At 39.6% G+C, this 19,604-nt stretch overlaps 1 protein-coding gene across 8 annotated transcripts in view; it reads right to left on the bottom strand.

Moving 5' to 3' along the window:
- LOC117402875 (lysosomal-trafficking regulator-like) overlaps nucleotides 1-19,604 on the bottom strand; it is a 163,435-nt gene that overhangs the window by 78,829 nt on the left and 65,002 nt on the right. For 4 of the 8 annotated variants that reach the window (XM_034004461.3, XM_034004467.3, XM_034004465.3 and 1 more), the window contains 7 exons: nucleotides 19,454-19,577; nucleotides 13,181-15,275; nucleotides 11,337-12,309; nucleotides 10,594-10,755; nucleotides 6,632-6,791; nucleotides 1,737-1,954; nucleotides 824-890 (listed from right to left, as the gene is read on the bottom strand). In XM_034004461.3, the coding sequence (XP_033860352.3) occupies nucleotides 824-890; nucleotides 1,737-1,954; nucleotides 6,632-6,791; nucleotides 10,594-10,755; nucleotides 11,337-12,309; nucleotides 13,181-15,275; nucleotides 19,454-19,577 (3,799 nt within the window). The remainder of the gene's footprint in view (nucleotides 1-823; nucleotides 891-1,736; nucleotides 1,955-6,631; nucleotides 6,792-10,593; nucleotides 10,756-11,336; nucleotides 12,310-13,180; nucleotides 15,276-19,453; nucleotides 19,578-19,604) is intronic. The other 4 variants (XM_034004464.3, XM_034004469.3, XM_034004462.3 and 1 more) reach the window with 3 other exon arrangements.

Below are 19,604 nucleotides of genomic sequence, written 5' to 3'. Positions count from 1 at the left end.
ATATTTCCAAATGACAATACATACTGTATCTTTGTACTATACTTGTTGAGGTATTGACCGCTTATTTTTGTATTTTCTTCCATTTTATTTGTATTGCCACTGGATGTGCTCTATCGATAAAATCGATAAAAACTACCTCACACAGTCAGTCAACCCAGCACCCTTTAAAATCATCAGACGAGGCCTACAGTTTATCACAAATAAATACGTAAATAGAAGAAAATCCAACTAACTACATTACCATGGCTCTTGAAACCCCCCATATGAAAGTCTATTGTGTTTAATTAGAACTGAGAAGCGCACATTTAACACAAAAGGGCTTGCTGTGTTGTGATCACCTCAAGATGCATCAATAAATACTGCTGTGCACATAGCGATCAGGTGTTATGCTCATTTTCAACCTCAGAAAAATCATGTGCAGCTGGTTGAGTTGCACACCCTAGTGTGGGGGTGGCCAACCTTGGTCCACAATCCAGCTGGTTTTATAGGTAACCCTTAATCATCAATTCCTAAAGACTTGGAACAATTTCATTTTGGATTAGTTAAGCAGGCAATTTGTTCAATTAAGTAATTTAGAGATACTTTGGAACAAAAACCTGAACAGCCTGCAGCTCTCATTGACCAGAGCTGACCACTCCTGATTTAATTGAACAAATGAACTTACTGAATTGATCAACAACTTGATCAGAAATTGATGATTAAGGGTTACCTATAAAACATGCTGGACTGTGGCTCTCCAGGACCAGGGTTGGCCACCCTTGCCCTAGTGCAATTCTACCGCCCACCCCCCCCCCCCCCAAAAAACAATGCTTATTGTACCTACCCTCTAAAGATGGGTCCGATTGACTCAAAATGTTCTGGAATCCTCCAAGGATAGTTTTCACTGCACCCTATGGGAATACAAACATATGGTTTACTGAACAGAGCATAATGAATCAGAGTAAGACACACTGGGCGTGCTCCCTGCACTGACACCTGCTCTGTATCCCTGTCGCTGGGGATTTGACATGAAAGACAAAGAGTAGAAACAAGCAATAAAGGCAAGCAGTCAAGAACAATAATTGTTAACAGCACAATGTAGTATGTAAGTTGGATGAGGAATCAATGTGATTTATAGCTGGTATAAATATATTCTGTCATTTAATTTTTAGTCCATCGTTAATGATCATTTGGTCTTATTACACATCACACAAGCAACCCATCAGCAACACAACAATACACATTACAATGTGACCTGTACATATACAGTATGTATTGAATTGGGACCTTATCATTACATGCCTGATGTCAATATCTTTAGGCAGAATACACAGTTTTGATTTGGGAGCAGATTTCAAATCAAATCAAAAACGTTTTCATTTTTAACAGAACAAGTTAAACATATTTGACTGTGGCTAGTCGTAAACTTGGGAAATCAATTGGGATTTACCGCAAAACACAATATCCACAAAATAGTTATGAAACACAGGAACACTGACAAACAACCTCATTATAGGGAATAGTGTGTTTTTTAAGTCAACTGATAAACAATAAACGAACACCAGGAAGAACTACTTTATGTTTTCACTGTAGCGGTTTTGTACACTGTGCACAGGTAGGTACATTTTAGTGTTATCATAGATAAACGGTATAAATGAATTGTTGGTTATCTAGAAAAAGGCTGGGCATTGAGGTCACTGATCACCCTAGCACTGTAGCATAAATGTTTTAAGAGTTGCCATTGTGTTGACAGTTACCTGTTGATAGATGAGCATGGCGTTGCGGTCACTGTGCCTGACAACCTCCAGCAGGCTGTGGAAGACGTGGGTGAGCACGTCCAGATGTGGGGTGCTGGCTGACAGCAGGAGCAGCTCCATCATGCAGATCTCTGGGTACATCAACTCTCCCTGACCAGAGCTCTCTGGCAAGCTCAGGAACTCGCCCTCCACAGCCGGGGCAGCGTCCGGCCTCGTTCCTGTCACAAATCAACTAGTCAAATACTGCATTAATGGCAGGTTTCCAAATGGAATAGAACAGAGAAGCTACACTATTGGGTCATTCCGTGTCAACTCAACCAGAGCTTCCCACCTCAAGATTTTGATTTTGCTTATATTTTGTGTGTGGAAGATAGAGGTCAGGTATGAAACCAGGCCAAATATTTAAGCTCAGTGAAGAAGATTTGCCGAGATTGAAACGCGTCTCATTTTGGAGTGATTTTGAGAAACTAAAAATGATATTTAGAATGTCAGTAGCCCTATGAATGCTTCTGTACAGATAGCCAGGTAGATCTTCTGTAGAATCCATGCAATATAAGTACCACTACTTTCATATTGCTCTGTTGCTGGTGGCCTTAAAATTGAAAAATTGTCCAATTGTGAAATTCCAGAGTGATTTTTAAGTGCATGTTCCTTCTAAAGTAGAAGAGAGATATCACTTTCAAATTTCTTAGGTGTGCTCATAATTTAGCAGACTTTCTGTGTGCAGCTCTGCTACTGTCTACCTACTTTACTGTCTGATTTAATGACCCCACAAAAAGACTTCAGGATGAAAGTATCGAAAATGGCCCCATCTTTGAAGGGCTGAAACTCCTAGTGGGACACAAGTTAACAAACTGACCTTTGCTTATAGATGAGGATGTGATAATTGACTTGGTAATCTGTCTCCTTCACAGTTTAATAATTCTCTGTCCAGGTGGGGAAAGTCACAAAAATTACTGCGCCTCAATATGCAAGTCCAAACAGTTGTGTTAGTGCAGGTGCTTAGGAAAGTAGATTGGTAGCAACAAGTGGACTCGCTCTCTGCACTTCTCCGCAGCAGGAAACAAGTCCAACAGGCGTAATTATAAGGTTACAAACATCTTTCATTAAATGACAAACAAAATGCAAACGTTTCAGTCCTTTAGACTATCATCAGTGCTTCCGAGTTGAGGCCACCACTATATAAAGATTTTAATCAGTCGACAGCAAGTCACAATCCATCACAAGACTCATTCAAAAAAATGTCATAAAACCGGTATCTGTTCTGCACATATCATTTTAAGTCGGATTTCAAGAACATTGTGTCATACGCAGTTGTACCTGTAATTTAGATATCCGAAAATTGCATGAAATACCTTTTTCTGTACCACTGGAAAAAACAGATGGAGACCGATTACCAAGTCAGTTATTTCACCACAAGTCTTTCAAACGCTCATCTATAACCCATGAATGCTTGTTTCAGAACTTTGCAAGAATCCATTTTTAAAGATGGCAACAAAGAAGAAATAAGAGGTCAACAGTACCTCTGTAGCCCTATGATAAACCACTTGCATATAAAGATTATACATATTTTAAGGTTTTAGTTTTATGGTTTCTCTTGGTTTAAACTCAAACTATTTGCTAATACTGTACAATAAAACAACATAAATGCGTGTCGTTCGTGTTTGTACATTTATTAAACTGTGAAGGAGACAGATTACCAAGTCAATTATTTTACCACAAGTCCCTCAAATCCCATATAAGCCCGCCAAAGGTCAGTCTGTTAACTCGTGTCCCACAAGGGGTTTTAGCTCTTCAAAGATGGGTCAATTTTCAATACTTTCATCCTGAAGCCTTTGTGGGGTCATTAAATCAGACAGTAAAGTAAAGCAGAGCTGCATACAGAAAGTCAGTTAAATTATGAGCACACAAAGGGGTGTATCTCAGAAAATCTTCATCAATGAGCTTAAATATTTGTCCTGGTTTCATATCTGACCTGTATGTTTCACTACACAAAATCTAAGCAAAATCTAAATCTTAAGGCAGGGATTTTCCTGGATTTAGGTTGATTTAACATGGAATGACCCTATAAGTTAATATGTTGTGTGTACGGTGTCTCATCTTGTTATAAGAGATGTCACCTTGTGCAGTATGATTGGTTCTCTCAAACTGTGCAAAATTATTTCTATTGAAATAAGAGACCCTTCATACGATGTATTAACTTAAAAATTAAGATTTTAATTAAGAAAAATGATGATTGTACTCAGGAACTACTATTAAACTTAAAGTGGTGGTGTTTTTTTTATTTTTATTTGTTTAATTCTGTTCCATGTTCTTTACATGGGATGACATCTACACTCAATTTAAGATGTACTGGAATTTTGACAAATCCTTGGGATTTAAAAATAAAAAAAAATGTTATTGCATTAATTGTTACACAAATCTAGACATATTTCCACATGACCCTGGAACAGATTCACATTTTTTTCTCCTGTTATACTGCCATCCTCTCTGTCCACCATCTGCCAAACATTTCTTAGTACAGAAAGAAATACAGTATTCCATTAATTTCTGCCCCATCATTCCGCCACTTATCCAATACTTCTTTCTTACATCATCCTTATGTTTATAAGCTACGCTTACGAGATTCCATCTGGCGATTAAGCAGCACATTCTATTCCCGGAGAGTGAAACATCTCATATTGATTAATTCAATAACTCAAGACAACATCAAGAGATTGACACCACTTCATCAGTAGGGCAACATAAATAACCTAAAATCATCAATAGTACTTCAGTACACCCAGCAAGATTAAAACAGGAACAACAGTTTTTTATGGTAAGTTGTAAGGATCGTATGTCAAACTCCAGCAGCCGACACAGCAGAAGTCACCACAGGCATGTGAACCTGTGACCTTATGACCTCAAGGACAGACAGTAAAGTACAACATCCACAAGTTAACAGTTCCATGTGAAAGAAGCACAACAAACTGAAGCAGGCTATAGCTTCTTTCTCCTGTGCTTAAAAAAGGTCTTAGTAAACCAGTTTTGACTGGAAGGAAATCTCAGGGTTGTAAACTGAGTGAAGGCAGTAGTTGTCAGAAAAAACCTATGGCACATTTAGAGTTTTAGAGATTGGGGATATTAACTTGACTCTTGAAAATGAGTATTCTGGGACAGAAAACTGTTACATGGCAGGAATTATAGTACAAGTACAAAATTCTTAAAAGGTGTGGCGTGTACATACAAGCTCCACCAGTGAAGGATATGGATAGAACATGTAGATTTGCACTTTTATGATTACCCCTACTTAATCTAGATGCATACTATATTCTTCATCACTTCTTTTCCTCTCTCTGTTATCACAGACAACTTAAAAGTAACATACCCATGGCTAAAGCCTGCCTCATCCTCTTCCCTTCAACTCTAAGACACACAGCTTGGTGATCAAAATCCTAGTTCTTTTCATGAAGCACTGCTTAAATCCCAGTGAGCAAAGGAAAAGCTCTCAGGGCAAGAGATATACTTAATCTGGTCATCAATTAGGCCTTTACAGAGCTTTCTTAGTCAAAGGCTTGCACTTTATAAGGACCCAGTACTACCATGCAGTAATTGTAGCTCAGTATTGCCACGTGTTAAATTTTTAACAAAACAATAAAGCCAAAACGAAAATGCTTTTATTTGCTTCGAAATCATTTCAAACTGGTTAATAAGCTAGGAGGCACTTGGAAAAACAGCTAAGTTTTATACAGCGCAAAACGTTATCGTTTTGTTTTGTTTACGGACTTTGCGATACCTGCACTAATAGTCATATCTACAACATATCAACAATAAACATTTTGTTACAGACTTTGAACGAGTCTGACAAAAACAATTTTGGCAGTTAATTAAACCCTTGTAAACAAAAAAATAAAACAAAATAAAATAAAAATAAACACAAAAAATGCTTAACATAAAAAACAACAGTCCTACATCATCAATTCCAGATTTTTTAAATCCATTGATGGAAATGTCTGGTCTACTTTTAATGTTTTCAAGCAAATTGGCTTCATCACTGCCATTCTCATATCCTCTTTGATATCCGACAGATTATTTCTCTTGTCCAGCACTTTTTAAACCTGTTCTGTATAGCAGTCTGACAGAGGGCGGGATCGCTACGAGTACTGTATGCAACCCTCTGATTGGTGGCAGTATTATTGGCGATCCAATCAAAAACAGCCAATAAAGCCCAAATAAATTATTAGCCTGTTCTACGGTATATCCTAGGTTTGAGAACCACTGCATTAGACAACAGTACTAGAATACAAACGCACATATAAACAACCACTTCACATTTTGGTTTAAATTGAGGATTCAACAGATTTAAAAAAAAAATTGCATCTGTCGACTCTTAAAGATGCAGTATTGTTAAATTTTACTACAACAAACATGAATATTTACTGCAATCGTCAAAAAGCAGACCTCTGTAATAAAACATATTGAGCTACAACCAAAACCACCTAAATGTCCAACCTATATACTATTATACATACATTCAATTTCAGCCTGAGTGGGGTAACACTGGCAACAAATGCCCTACCTACAGATGATGTTTATACAAAATAAATACAAAGAATCTTGACAGGCACATACTTTGACAATACACAAATTATATTTGACTATAACTGGTTATAAGGCAGAATGGTCATTTCTCCCATTTGCCCCATATTCCCATTTCAGTACCACAACAAAACAAATAGGAAATACATGTAGACTAGTTTATTTCAGAAAGAGCTGCTGAATATAAAGTAGAAATGTATCAAGGTTTACACCAACACCTTAAAATGGGAAGTGCCACAATCTAGCTACAATATACATCGCCTCCAAATGCTAGACTTGCGGTGATAGAAACATGCTGGTAAATGACAGTAATGTACCTTCCCCCTTGGCTGCTGTGTCCTCAGGGTTGCTCTCACTGTCTGCCTCGTATCCCTGCTCCTCTAGGAACAGCTTGATGTTGTAGCACTGGGGCTCCTCTGTCTCTTCAGATAGATCCCCTGACTGAGATGGAAACTCTTCCTCCGATTGGTGCTTCTGCTACAAGTTATGGGCGAAGAGTAAAACATATGTATACCACAGCGTCTGCAACATTTACGTTTCTCCTAACACTGCAGTTTTCCCTTCTTTTTCATTCGTTTACTATGAAAGAAAGAAAACACACTTATAAACCTGCCACGTTTCACATATTAATATTAAAATGGACTGTCTAAACCAACTTGATATAAAATGAAATACATAAAGAAATGAAGTCCCCAAAGCTTGTATTTTTTTGTTTTGCCTAAACAGGAAAGGTAGAAAACAATAATTAAATGGATGATGTATTTATTGCATGGCTGCTAGCCCACTGAATAAAAAAGTTGATTTATTTCCATTTTAAAAGAACAGTCTACAAGAAAAATAGAATAAAAATTAAATCTGCACCTGCCATGTAAAATAACAAGATGCTCTTCGACTCTTTTTGCTGCATTATACAAGGGTTATAAAAGCTTTTCTTCTCCCAGGTCTCAGCATCAGAGAGCACTAAAATGTAAATAGATGTGATATTCTTTCTTGTTGCTGATGTCTATAATATGTAGGCAATTCATTTCCATCAGTTATATTAATAAAAACCAACAGGGATAACCATGCAGAAGGATTATTTTAGCCTTCAACTCCCAACCTGCCAAAAAGTAATGCAGAAATACACTGTTCAGTAGTTTCTGTCCCTTTTCTCTCATATACAAAGACTTTGGTGTTAATCGATTGCCCCTTCCTTGAATGGTAAATCTGTTCTGTAAATGGAATCTCATCCATGTATTCTGTAAATACAAATATATATAAAAGCTGCTTTTCTCTGTTAGTTTCCATCACAATGGTCAAAACAGACTTGCCATATATTTAATATAGGGCTAAAAGCAAATGCTCTGTTAATTGATGCTTCTGTATCCAAGGCTGCATAAATAAATGTGTCACCAAACGTACATTCTTTGATTCATTATGCCTGTCTGGGCGTTGGGGAGCAAAAAGCAAAACTTAATACTGCCCGTTCATTTGTAACAAGTCAACTAATTAAAAAAAAAATCACTGCACATTTGTTTTCTGTGTTTAAAAGTTTAATTTTAAACTGACGCTGGTGTGTTGAATGCAGATACCTGCTTTAACTGAGCATGTGCATTTGACACAACAGAACGCCTAATTTCACGTGAAGCCCAAGGCTTAGTTAGATGGAACACCTGCTCATATAACCAGAGAAAGACCAATTTTCAGTTGGGTTTGATCTAGCACCCACCTAATTCGGTTGGAGTCACTGGTACGCTGTGCTGTCTTTCAATATTCAAGAGGGGTCAAATAAGGAAACCCAGATCATATAAAATGTATAAAAACGTAAGTAAAGGTTAAATGCTAAACATTTGTTTAAAACATTTACGGATCAAAAATAACTGGGGAAAGGATTATATTTTCAGAGCAGTGAACAAGAGCCATGAATTACTGCATGTTGATTAAACCAAAGGAACATTATATAAAATCATACAGGGTACTGCACAAGCAATGATACAGCATTCTGACACAGATAATAGGCAGATTTCCAGGAAGCTCATTTGAATTTAAAGAAAAATGACATTAAAAATATTAAGAGGCAAGGTTACCCAGCAGTCTAATTCACTATTATTTTACTCCTCTCACCTCCAAAAGCCTTGATTCAGATCTAGCTCAAGTGACATGTGTTTTGTGGTCTCAACTGTGGGCATTTTAACCCTCTCAAAATCACTGCAAAACTCAACAAAAAATTCTGTTAAGATTGAGAGGGGCCCAGGACCAAATGTGTTCAGGTCAGCATTGTGGTCGCAAAGCTAACAGTCTCCAAAAACACAAGGCGGCACATTTGTTCTTGGCAAACAATAAAACACAAGTAACTATAGGCTCTATTTTAATCCCAATACATTAAGTTCAGCAAAGTGTTTTTCTTCAAGTGAGGAGTGGAAACTAAAAGTAAGTTCCTCTTATAGATCAGTTCTGACGAATACCTAAATGCAATATTCAAAAGTCTTACTCAGCCATATCATGAACACATACAGACAGAAATATTGGCACCGTACACTGATAAATCAAGAAAACATTTACTGCCTTCATTTAATGAACATTAGTCACCAATTAATATGACAAAATACACAATTTCAGGTAGTTTAACAATCTTCATAAGAAAATAAAAGCACTTCAGCAATTTAAAATATTTGTTCATGACAAAAGTACTGGCACCTCTGATTTAGTATTCGTGTGTCCTTTTGCTTTTATTACGGCTCTCAGACGTTTATGAAAAATCTTAACCAGTATGCTACATCTTGCTGGTGAAATCTAGGCCCATTGTGTCTTGCATATTTCCTTCAGCTCAGTCAGATTGGACACACAATGCTTGGCTACAGCTTCTTTTTCAGATCAGTCCAAAGCATTTCTATAGGATTAAGAATATTTTATCTTCATTTTCTTCAAGAACCCCATAGTTGACTTAGCCGTATGCTTTGGGTCATTGTTATGTTGGAAGATAAACTGTCTGCCACTATGGCTAATTAATTTGATCTTCAATCTCATCAATGTCTCCAGTCGAACTGCTAAAACACCCCCATATCACAACAGATGATGGTTAACTGTAGGTACAAGGTTTTCTTCATCGAAGGCTTTCCAATTTTTCCTCCAAACATACTGTGGTCAATTTTTGGGGTAAAGTTCTATTTTAGTCTCATTGGACTTTAATTTTGTTATAGAATGTTTCAGATTCCTGTTTATATTTCTTGCCATATTTTAGTTGGGTTGTTTTATGACTTTTCTTTAAAAGTGGTTTGCACTGAGGTCAGTAATTTTGTAAAAGTAAAAGAAATGGTTACCTTACGTCATGCTTTCCAAGGCCTACTTGGCCTTGGAAAGTGTGTGATTCACGCATTAAATATGTACTGCAGACTTAGCTCATAGTGGAAAATTAAAATGCCCTTCGAGAAGACTATTGTTACCACCAGAGTGTAATGTCCTCAGCTTGCAGCTTCGGGCATTATAGCCCCTTGTCAGTTTCTACCATTGTTATTATCATTTGATATTAATGAACAAAGTACCTGTTAAACCCCCTATGATTTATATTGGTTGTCAAAACATGTTATATGTTATGTTATGGTTAAAAAAATTATCTTTAAAAAAAACACTTCGGTTGTGATGCAGTGATTTGTGTATGAAGGTATTTTTGATTTATGGTTATACAGGAATGGTAAGCATTTTTATTCTCTTTTAAATACATTTTAGTTTTTTGTTGCATAAACAATGTTTTTTGTTTTCCGTTGTGAAGACTGGATGACCGTCTGGATGTAACTGCACCAACAAAATAATGAAAAACAATAAAACTGTGATTGATCACCTGTTCTATAGCCATTTCCTATATTGTAGTTTGCTACGAGTGCTTTTCTCAAACGTGAATCCAACTCCTTTGTCTTGACCATCATATGCTGTGTTGCCAAAACGTTGTTCTTCTACAGATGTTGGAAATAAATTACCTCATTTTCTGGCTATTGACTTTATATTGCAGCTTAGCTCATGTGTAATTGTTTTCAATTAATTAATACATATTTAAAAATTAGTTATTATATTTTTACAGACTTTTAATGTAAATGTGCCAATATTTCATGAACAAATTGAAATTGCTTAAATACTTTTATTTTTTGATTGTTTAATAAACTACCAGAAATTGTGTATTTTGGTCTTCGTCATTTTAATTGGTGGATAATATTCACTAAATGCTTGTATTTAACATGTTTTCTTGAATTATCTTACATTGGGTGTAGGGTGCCAACCCTTTTGTATGCAGTTAACAGCTCATTACCCTCTCTGTTTTCTCCTCAGGCGTTTTGGGGTCTGCTGAGGTTTCAGCTAGGGCGACTCTGAGCAGGGAGTTGAAGAGCGGTATGGCTTGGTCAGAAGAGACAACCCCAGATCGGGAGAGCTGGTCTCGCATTTCAGACAGAGTCTCCTCCACCGACAGGTACTGCAAGCAAAACAAGATTTTAACAACCACATTTTGACACTTAAAAAGACCTGCAGTAACCGACAAGACCCACTGATATTAAACAAAAATTATATTGATAACCGTCAGAATTAAAAAGACACTGCTTACCCTTTAGTTGTCTAAATGGACTCACTGCATTGCTCATTTTTATTTTTGATTAATTGGCTTTTCACTACCACAGGCCTAAATGTGTATGACACATTGTACTGTCCTATCTATAGGTAAGGCTCGCTCTTTCTTTGTCATTCAAATTTGTATTGGATGATTCTGGCAAGAACCATTTCCCAACAGGGTTTGTGCTTGAGGAATCCTAAAATTATGGAAAGGGTTCAAAAAAGCTAAACGTCAAACAGGAGATTGCTAGAAATCCTGATATTATGCACATCTAATATGCAGTCAAGCCTGGTTTACCTCTTGAATTAATAACAGAACAACTGAAAGCTTTTCCATCTATCAGAAAAGGGGCTTATGTAGCACCAATTATTAGTGACAGAGGGACTGCCTCAATGGGAAAACACATAATGGGGGAAAGTCAGTGGTATTATCCCTGTATTAAATACCTGAAAAGAGAGCTCCGGTTCCACTTTCTGGAGTCCTGAACTGGCACAGTGGAGGCAGATTGCTAAGAGAGCCTCCAGAAGCCTTATGCTTTGCAGTGGCCACTCGTCTTCAAGATTTTTAGCCGTGTCACTTCCCCTGGCCTCCGCTTCTGTTTGAGGACTCTTCCCCTTGTTGCTGAAATCATCTGTAGCCTGCCTGTCATCTTCTTGGCAGGGAGGCGATATACTTGCAATACCAGTGCTGGGCACTGCACCAGTGACTTTGTTTCTGTCTCCGCTTGGCTGCTTCTTCTTGGCCTTACCATCCTTGTTTTTGGAAGACAACTTCTGGATGACCATGGTCATTAGCCTGTTGCAGACATCCAGGCCGCCCAGTTTGTAAAACTGCTTTTGGAACACGGGGCTAGACAAGTAGATCCAGCGACACACAGACCAGACGTCGGCTACCCGGCGGATCTGCTCCTTTGAGGGAAGGGCAACGCTGTCCGGGGACAGGCAGGGCAGGCGGCCGCCCAGGGGCTCGCTGGCTGTGCTGTCATAGCCTGACGTGTCCTCTGAGTCATTTGCAGAGTCCCGATCAGAATCTGTCTCTTTGCTGACACACAAGAATACCACGCAGAGGAAGAGGTTGATGGCATTAAGGTGATACTCACTGCCGCTCCGAGTTCCTTGGCTCTTCTTCTGGGGGCAGGCTTCCTTCAGACCCGCGTAGAACCTGCTCAGGCTCTGAGGAACCTCACTGACCCCCCTGCCTGGTTGATTGCTAGGGGAGTCACCCAGGTCAAGTGCGGCCTCCCTCTCCTCAGCTTCGATGATCTCTAGCTCTTGCAATGTGATGTCAGTCTGCTGGATGCCCACGCACAGGATCAATGTCTCAAATACTTTCAGTGCTGATGAACGAACAGGGTCCAAGTATATCAGCTCTATCACTTGGTTCATTCCATTACAGCTTAGAAATAGATCTCTTATCACCCTGTGTAAAAAAGCCACATTAAATTTACTGCTAAAATATCTAAACACTAAATAGCAATTCATAAAATAAAATCTGATTTGAGAAAATTAAACATTCATAATACTTCAATTAACTCGCTTTTAAAAATAAACAGGCACAATATTATACAGCAGTCAGAACCTTTAAGCTTTAATTGTCATTTAAGATAAAATGTTAGTAGGCGGTTAGAACTCCACTTCACACATGTGGTGTCTCCTACTTTACTGAAACTGTTGGACAGGGGAATGACACATAGTTCAATATTTTTTCAATGGTAAGCTCTGTTCATCCATGCAAGAATTGTTCTGTGGCTGGACAAAGAGGAGAGGGCTGCTTTATTGTTGTACTGTCGCTAGTTATTTTTTTATTTTTGTATTATTATTATGATGATGATGATTATGATTATGATTATTATTATTATTATTATTATTATTATTATAAGATGCTGATACTATTTAATACATTATCCTAGAGTAGTCTTTCTGTAATGTTACTTAGTTCTGAAAGAGATAATAACTTTAATGTACATCAGTGGGACTGTTCCAGTTTTTGATGACAAAAAAGAATAATATTTGTTAACATGTTGGTTAGCTAAATTTAGAACTAAGTTTTTATATATATATATATATATATATATATATATATATATATATATATATATATATAAATAAATGTATTAACTTTACTTTAGTACAGTGTTTCTAAGTGTAAACTAGTTGTTTATGAAACAAAAAAGGCCACTAAAATAAAAGTATGACAAACAAATGATATGCTGTGGTTTTATTTTGTTTGGCAGACATACTGTACTCTAATTTATCTGTTCACACTTCAGGTTCTGCTGGACTTCGCTTACCTGGATTTTAAAAGTGAAGGCAGCGTTTGGAGATAGACCTGTAGGACGTCTAGCGGCAAGCACTTGCTGTGGTAGCTGCAAACCTGGGCACAGCTGGTTGTGACCCCCAGTTGTTGGGCATGGTGGGACAACTCCACCCCTCTCTGGAGTACTGGGTTGAAGATGTGGGCGTACAGCTGCCACTGCACCACGACATTGCCTCGCTGGGTCAGGTGACAAACATGGTCTGCAATCTGCAGGCTCAGCTGCTGGTCATCGCTGAAGACCAAGTCCTGGTAGGCCTCCAGGGCATCCCACTTCCACAGCATGTCCTCTATCCCTCCACTGGGTAAGATCCCCTGGGAGCGATAGGAAGGGCTGGAGAAGCCATGGCCAGATTCATTCCCCCCACCGCTGCCGCTGTTCCCTTGCAGTGTTTCCTCCAGACTGGGCAACTGGCTGCTATCCATCGTGCAAACATTGCAGGAGGCCAGCTTGGGCTTCTGGGAGGGTTGCCCCCCTCCAAGCTGCTCTAGGATTAGGCGACCCAGGATGCTCAAAATATGGGGCTGGTAGCTTCTCAGGGCTGGGGAGCGGAAGACGTGGAGCAAAGGAGCCACCACAGAGCGGGGATCCATGCAGCAGCAGATTCCCACTGCCTGCACACTGGCCAGGATCTGGAGGCAGACGGCCCCCGAGGAGGAGACACGCTGGAGGAGGTGCAGGCACTGGTGGGCATATGCAGCCAGGCAGCAGCAGTGCTTAGGGTAGCGCACCTCCCCACCGGGGGCCTCCTCCTCAAAGGGGTTGATGCCAGCTGGCTGCTTGAAGGCCGAAACGGGTAACCCAGTGAAGTCACGGTGGTGGTGTAGGAAATGGGAATACTCACAGCGCCGGTGGCGGCGACGAGCACACACCGACTGGTGCAGCTGCTCTGACTTAGCCTTCTTGATGGCGCTAACAATATTCACCACCCCGCTGATCAGGCCTCTGGCTCGTTCCGAGGCTTCCCCAGAGACATCTGGGTCTCGAGATGACAGCCACTCCATCTGCATCACAGTGGCTTCAAAAAGCTCCAAACCCCCGTGCTGGACAAACTCGTGGATCAGCTCCACTGTCTGACTGAAGAAGAAAGGGTTTGGGGTGGCTGCCTGTAGGCAGCCCAGCAATACCTGCAACACTCCTTCCAGTAGCTCAGGCAGCAGGAGTGCCCGGTGGCGATACTTGGAGAACAAAAAGTCATCCTGTATCTCCTGTAGGGTTTTCTTGGGCCGGGGGGCAAAGGGGTCAGGCTGCTTCTCCAGGCAGCTGCGGATCTTCAAGGTGGCCCGCAGGAGGTCGGTTAAATTCCTTCGCAGGTTGTCGGGCAAGGCCTCCCTCTTGCCCACATCCACAGACATCAGGTGGAGGATCGTGCGAAGGAGCATTCGCTGGATCAGGGCTATTGGCTCCTCAGTCCAGCCACTGGCTAGATCCTCACTCCCACTTCCTCCTTTCCCTCCTTCACCACCTGGTCCGCAGCAGTCTCCAAACTCCATGAGGAACTCAGTTAAGGTGGGAACCACACTGACGGCCAGGGCAGTGTTGTGGTTCAGGGTCATGTCAAACTTGCAGACCTTTGCCAGCAGGGACAGCAGCACATGACACAGATCAAAGGGAGAGTTCTCCATCCGGTTGAGGATGGACAGGGCTGCCGGGTCTGTCAGCATCTCAGGGTCAAGCACCTGACTCAAATAGTGCTGCTGCTGCTGCTCAGTTTTTTCAAAGGCGCTCATGGCTTCTGTTGGTGGTGGCGTCAGCAGAGGACCTTCGGTGGACGGTTGGTGCTGGCGGCTCACAAGCAGGGGCAAGCCGTGCGACCTCCGGTGCTTGCTCGTCCTGGGCGTTCTGTCATCGGAGTTGGCATCTGAGTCTGAAGTTGAGAGCTGCGATTTTCGTGCATCCCTCACAGAATACCTCTGGGCGCTCCTATGCTGGCGACGTGCTCTCCAGCTGCCCGAGGCCCGTTTCAATATGACCTGCCCCTCTGAACCTGCCTTTTCCTGAGCTGCTTTCAGGACTGGGAACTTGCTGTCTTTGGCAAAGAAGACATCCACTAGTGAAGGTAGGCTGAAATCTGTGTAATAGATGACAAAAAAAACTTTAGTTTCAATAAATATGGCACACGAAAACTCTAGGGCAGGGGTGCACAATTCCGGTCCTGGAGGGCCGGTGTCCCTCTTGGCTTTTGTTCCAACCTTGCCCTAAATTACTTAATTGGACCAATTATTACCAATTATTGGTCTAATTAAGTAATTTAGAACACAGTTGGAACAAAAGCCAGGAGGGATCCGGCCCTCCAGGACCGGAATTGTGCACCCCTGCTTTAGGGCAACGGTGAGTAAAAGCATTGATTAACCAATATATTGATGGTAGGTGCAGTACGTGCAGTCATGCTATGATTTTATTAAAGTTGTCCAATTAAGAAGTATAAATACTGCTCAGTGGGGTTTGATACTTTGGTTCTATTCCTTTTGGATTTATTTACTTTTTGGATTTATTTGCATTACTGGCTTAAATTTTGGTTTCTTAAATTACATTGAAGCCCATCTTCTCGGCTAAGACAAATCTTGGCTACTATCAACATTAATTCTTGTAAACTTTATTATATTTCCCCTGGTTTAGAAAAACTGTTTGTCTCATAACTATTTAACTCCATTGCTTTGGACATTGTATTATCTTAAAACTATATTACTGTATATTGTGTAGTTCAAACAAAAATAATTAAATAAATGTCTTTGAAAATGTAACCACTACAACTGTACTTCACTTCTGCTACTTTTAAGTAAAATTGTAGCAAACTATAGAAAGATTTTCTGTTTTTCCTATTCTAATTTTGTGTTGTCTCGGACATTACTACAAAATACTTAAAATAAGATGTAAACATCTGTACAGCTTTCCTGGTTGAGTCACACTGGGTTACAATGAGTGCTGCATTAGAGGAAGCTTTATTATGGCAAATGAGATTTGAGGTTTTGACTATAATCCCACCTGGTTTAAATTCTCCTCCAGAAGTCATTGCTACAATATATTTTTTTGATAGTTATGTTTTCGTGTAATTTCTAACAGTAAACAAGCTAAGCACATTCAATTTTGTAGTTTGTAGTATATTAATAATATTAACATATTAATTAACCCTATTTTTAATCCATTAATACATTATGATAAAATGATGTACCTAATCCTGTTCTCCTTCCTGCCATTGGAGCTGACACACAGTTTAAATATAGTACCCAATAAAGTAAAAATGTAAGAGCCCCTTGTTAAAAATTAGCATGCAATTACTAAAAGCCTGTGTCAACGAGGTCAGTTACTTGAAGCAACATCTGAAACTGAATCTTCTTTTTTTTATGTTGCAAAGTAAAAGCAGGACAGTCCAACTCATGTAAGATGTTCTAGAAGGTTTATCACATATTTGCAAGAATGTGGAGAAATACGCAAAACATTTGGAACGCTACTTGCTGCTAAGCGGGTGACTAACAGAATGCACTGCTAATGCAACTCAATCTTAATTTTCATGAATTTGTCAGTGTTAGCTGAACCAAGTTGTCAAGTACCATTACTTACAGCAACACTATCTCATCTACATTTTACTATTTCTATTATGTTCTGTATGATTATGTTGTTGCTGTTTCTGGTTAGATCATTATTAGGCATGTCTATTTACTATTCCAGCAAAAAAAAAATGCTTCTGCAAATGATTCCCCAAAGCAGATGTGGAGGAAGTGAGGAAGGGAAGCATATTTATGTTGCGATGTGCACAGAAGCCTTTGCAGCGCTGGTGCTTTTGTTTGTACCTGCCTAAGCCAGTAATTAGCCCAGGCTAAACCTAAATCTGTGTTCTCATTTCTTATAAAACAGAGATATATTTCATTTTTAGGTTTTCATATTGAAAGCTGTATATTTTCTGGTGACAGACAAATTAGGAGGCAATATTTATTAAAAGCACTATTAAAGATAGCTATGGTTATATTAGTGAAAGCCTATATGTCATGCTGCAAATATTATAAGCTGCACAGCAGCTCAGGACCAGAGAGAAAGCATTTGGGTCTGCAAAATAAATCACCAGTTATTTACAAGCAAATGCTACTTTAGTACAAACCAGTAAGGATTAACTATAAACTAAGGACACGATTTTGTCATGGAGGCCACGGAAATCGTGAATTTGAACAAAAGTCTGTGAAATCTTTGAAGTGGATGTAAAAACACATTTGGTTAGGCACTGCCTTTATTTCCTTTAAAATGCAGTGTGTCATGCACTGAATATACAAATATGCGAGTATCTGTAAATTGTTTGGTTGTGTATGCACACAGCATTTACGTGTAGCTATGTATGTCAGCAAATTAGATTTGTATTTTGTAGCTGAGCGAGCATGTAAATGAACAGATCGTATGCTAATGTAAACTCTCGGTTGTGATCTTCACATACATATAGCATTTGTTAATTTATTTTTTGAAACAAAAAAGTGAGCTTGCATCTTCAAAAAATATTAATGACATTTCTTGAAGTTTTTTTTAATACAAATGTTGTTAGTGTACCCAAGTAGTCTGTTGTAAATAAATACTCACTTTCTCTAAAACTAAACATTGCTGAACAAAATACTTTGGATTGTTGTTGAACATCTTTTTATTTCAGGCAAACTGTAGATGAAACTTTTTTTTCTGATCTTTGTGATGCCCCGTTTCATGGACACTGTGCTGCCTGTGTGATTTGACCTTTCAACTCACGCACAGAGAAATAAGAACACAGTTTATTTCAGACACCTTCTGTTTCGCTATGCCGTGTAAAAGCCTGCATTGTACAGTATTCTTAAAAAAAAAAAAAAAAAAGGACCTTTACCTAAAGTTTTGCACTCTAAAGTAACATTTAAACTTGCCAGCAGTCAAAAGCAATGGTCTTAATATTATTGTGTTTTGTGTACTATTTAAAAGCTCTTGTGTATGTTGATCTAGCTAAACCTACATTAATTGGTGGCCTTTCCATGAATTCTTGTTTTTTCCGCAACTCGCCCGTGAAATGTACTAAAAATCACTTTAACTATAACACGTACTGTAATCTAATCTTTGTTCTAAAAACTACTCAAATGGTTTGGGATAAACTGAATGTGTACATTGTTATTTCTTTTTATTTATTTATTTTTAATAAATTTAGTCGTCGCCAATTTTTTACCCCGATTTTCTCCCCAATTTAGTATGCCCAATTATTATCTGTATCCTCGGCTCACCGCTCGCAACCCCCCCGCCGACTCGGGAAACGGCGGCTGGAACACGCATCCTCTGAAACGTGCTCCTGCCAAGCCGTCATTTTTCGCACTGCAGATCCACAGCAATACCACCAGACCTATAGTGCCGGAGGACAACACAGATCTGGCGGCTCCACTGCAGAACCACAGGCGCCTTATCGGCCACAGGGGTCGCTGATGCGCGGTGAGCCGTGGATTCCCCTGCCGACCTAAGCCCTCCCTACCCGGACAGCGCTCAGCCAATTGTGCGCCGCCCCCTAGGAACTCTCGGTCACGGTCAGCTGTGACATAGCCTGGATTCTAACCTGCGATCTCCAGGCTATAGGGCACATCCTGCACTCCGCACGGAGCGCCTTTTCTGGAAGCGCCACTCGGGAGCCCCCATACATTGTTATTTCTAATGTGTCAGCTATGTACACAGTAAAGACTATCAATGCTGAAGATAACCACAAATTAGATTTTACTGGTCACACAAAGGTGTATACTAAGAAGTTTGTATCTTATCAAAACTGCTCCCTGTTTGTTTTGGTTTTTTTTAATCTTGCTTAATGTCCTTACATGACAGACCAACCAGGAGGCACTACCAGCATATAACACTGGCATAGATTTCCCAGAAAGAACCTTTTCCAACATATCTAATCAAATTATACACTTGGAGGAGAACTACAAAATGCAAAGCACCAATAAAAAACAGCTTTTTAAATCGAATTCACTGGCACCATCACACACAGAGTACACACAAGCAACCGCAGCAAAGATGACGCCTTATTTTAACCAATAAATAACAAATTATGCTCAAATGCTAGCCTTGCAGATTATGGACCCCGTTCACAAAAGCTGAAACTCATGAGGGCCCTATGTTTCTAAAACCCAGAAATTATGCATTTTCCAAGAACAAGACAACTGACGACGACGAACATGATGACAGCAGTGCAACTCCTCCATTATGGCTAGGCTTTAAAGTTTGAACTCCTGTATGCACACTGCAGAACACCAATAAAGAGGAGCCTACCTGGAGCTTTGTCTTCTTGCACTGGGATCTTCCAAACCAGAGGGAGAAGCGACAGCAGCAAAGTGAGCAGCTCTTCCCTGCAGGTCAGCTCCTGTTTGAGAATAGACGGGATATCTTCAGTTTCCTATTGGCAGAAATCAATGGATCTTTA

This window comes from Acipenser ruthenus, chromosome 5, assembly GCF_902713425.1.
Source record: "Acipenser ruthenus chromosome 5, fAciRut3.2 maternal haplotype, whole genome shotgun sequence".
Lineage (NCBI taxonomy): Eukaryota > Metazoa > Chordata > Actinopteri > Acipenseriformes > Acipenseridae > Acipenser > Acipenser ruthenus.
This window is presented reverse-complemented; position numbering and strand designations above follow the sequence as displayed.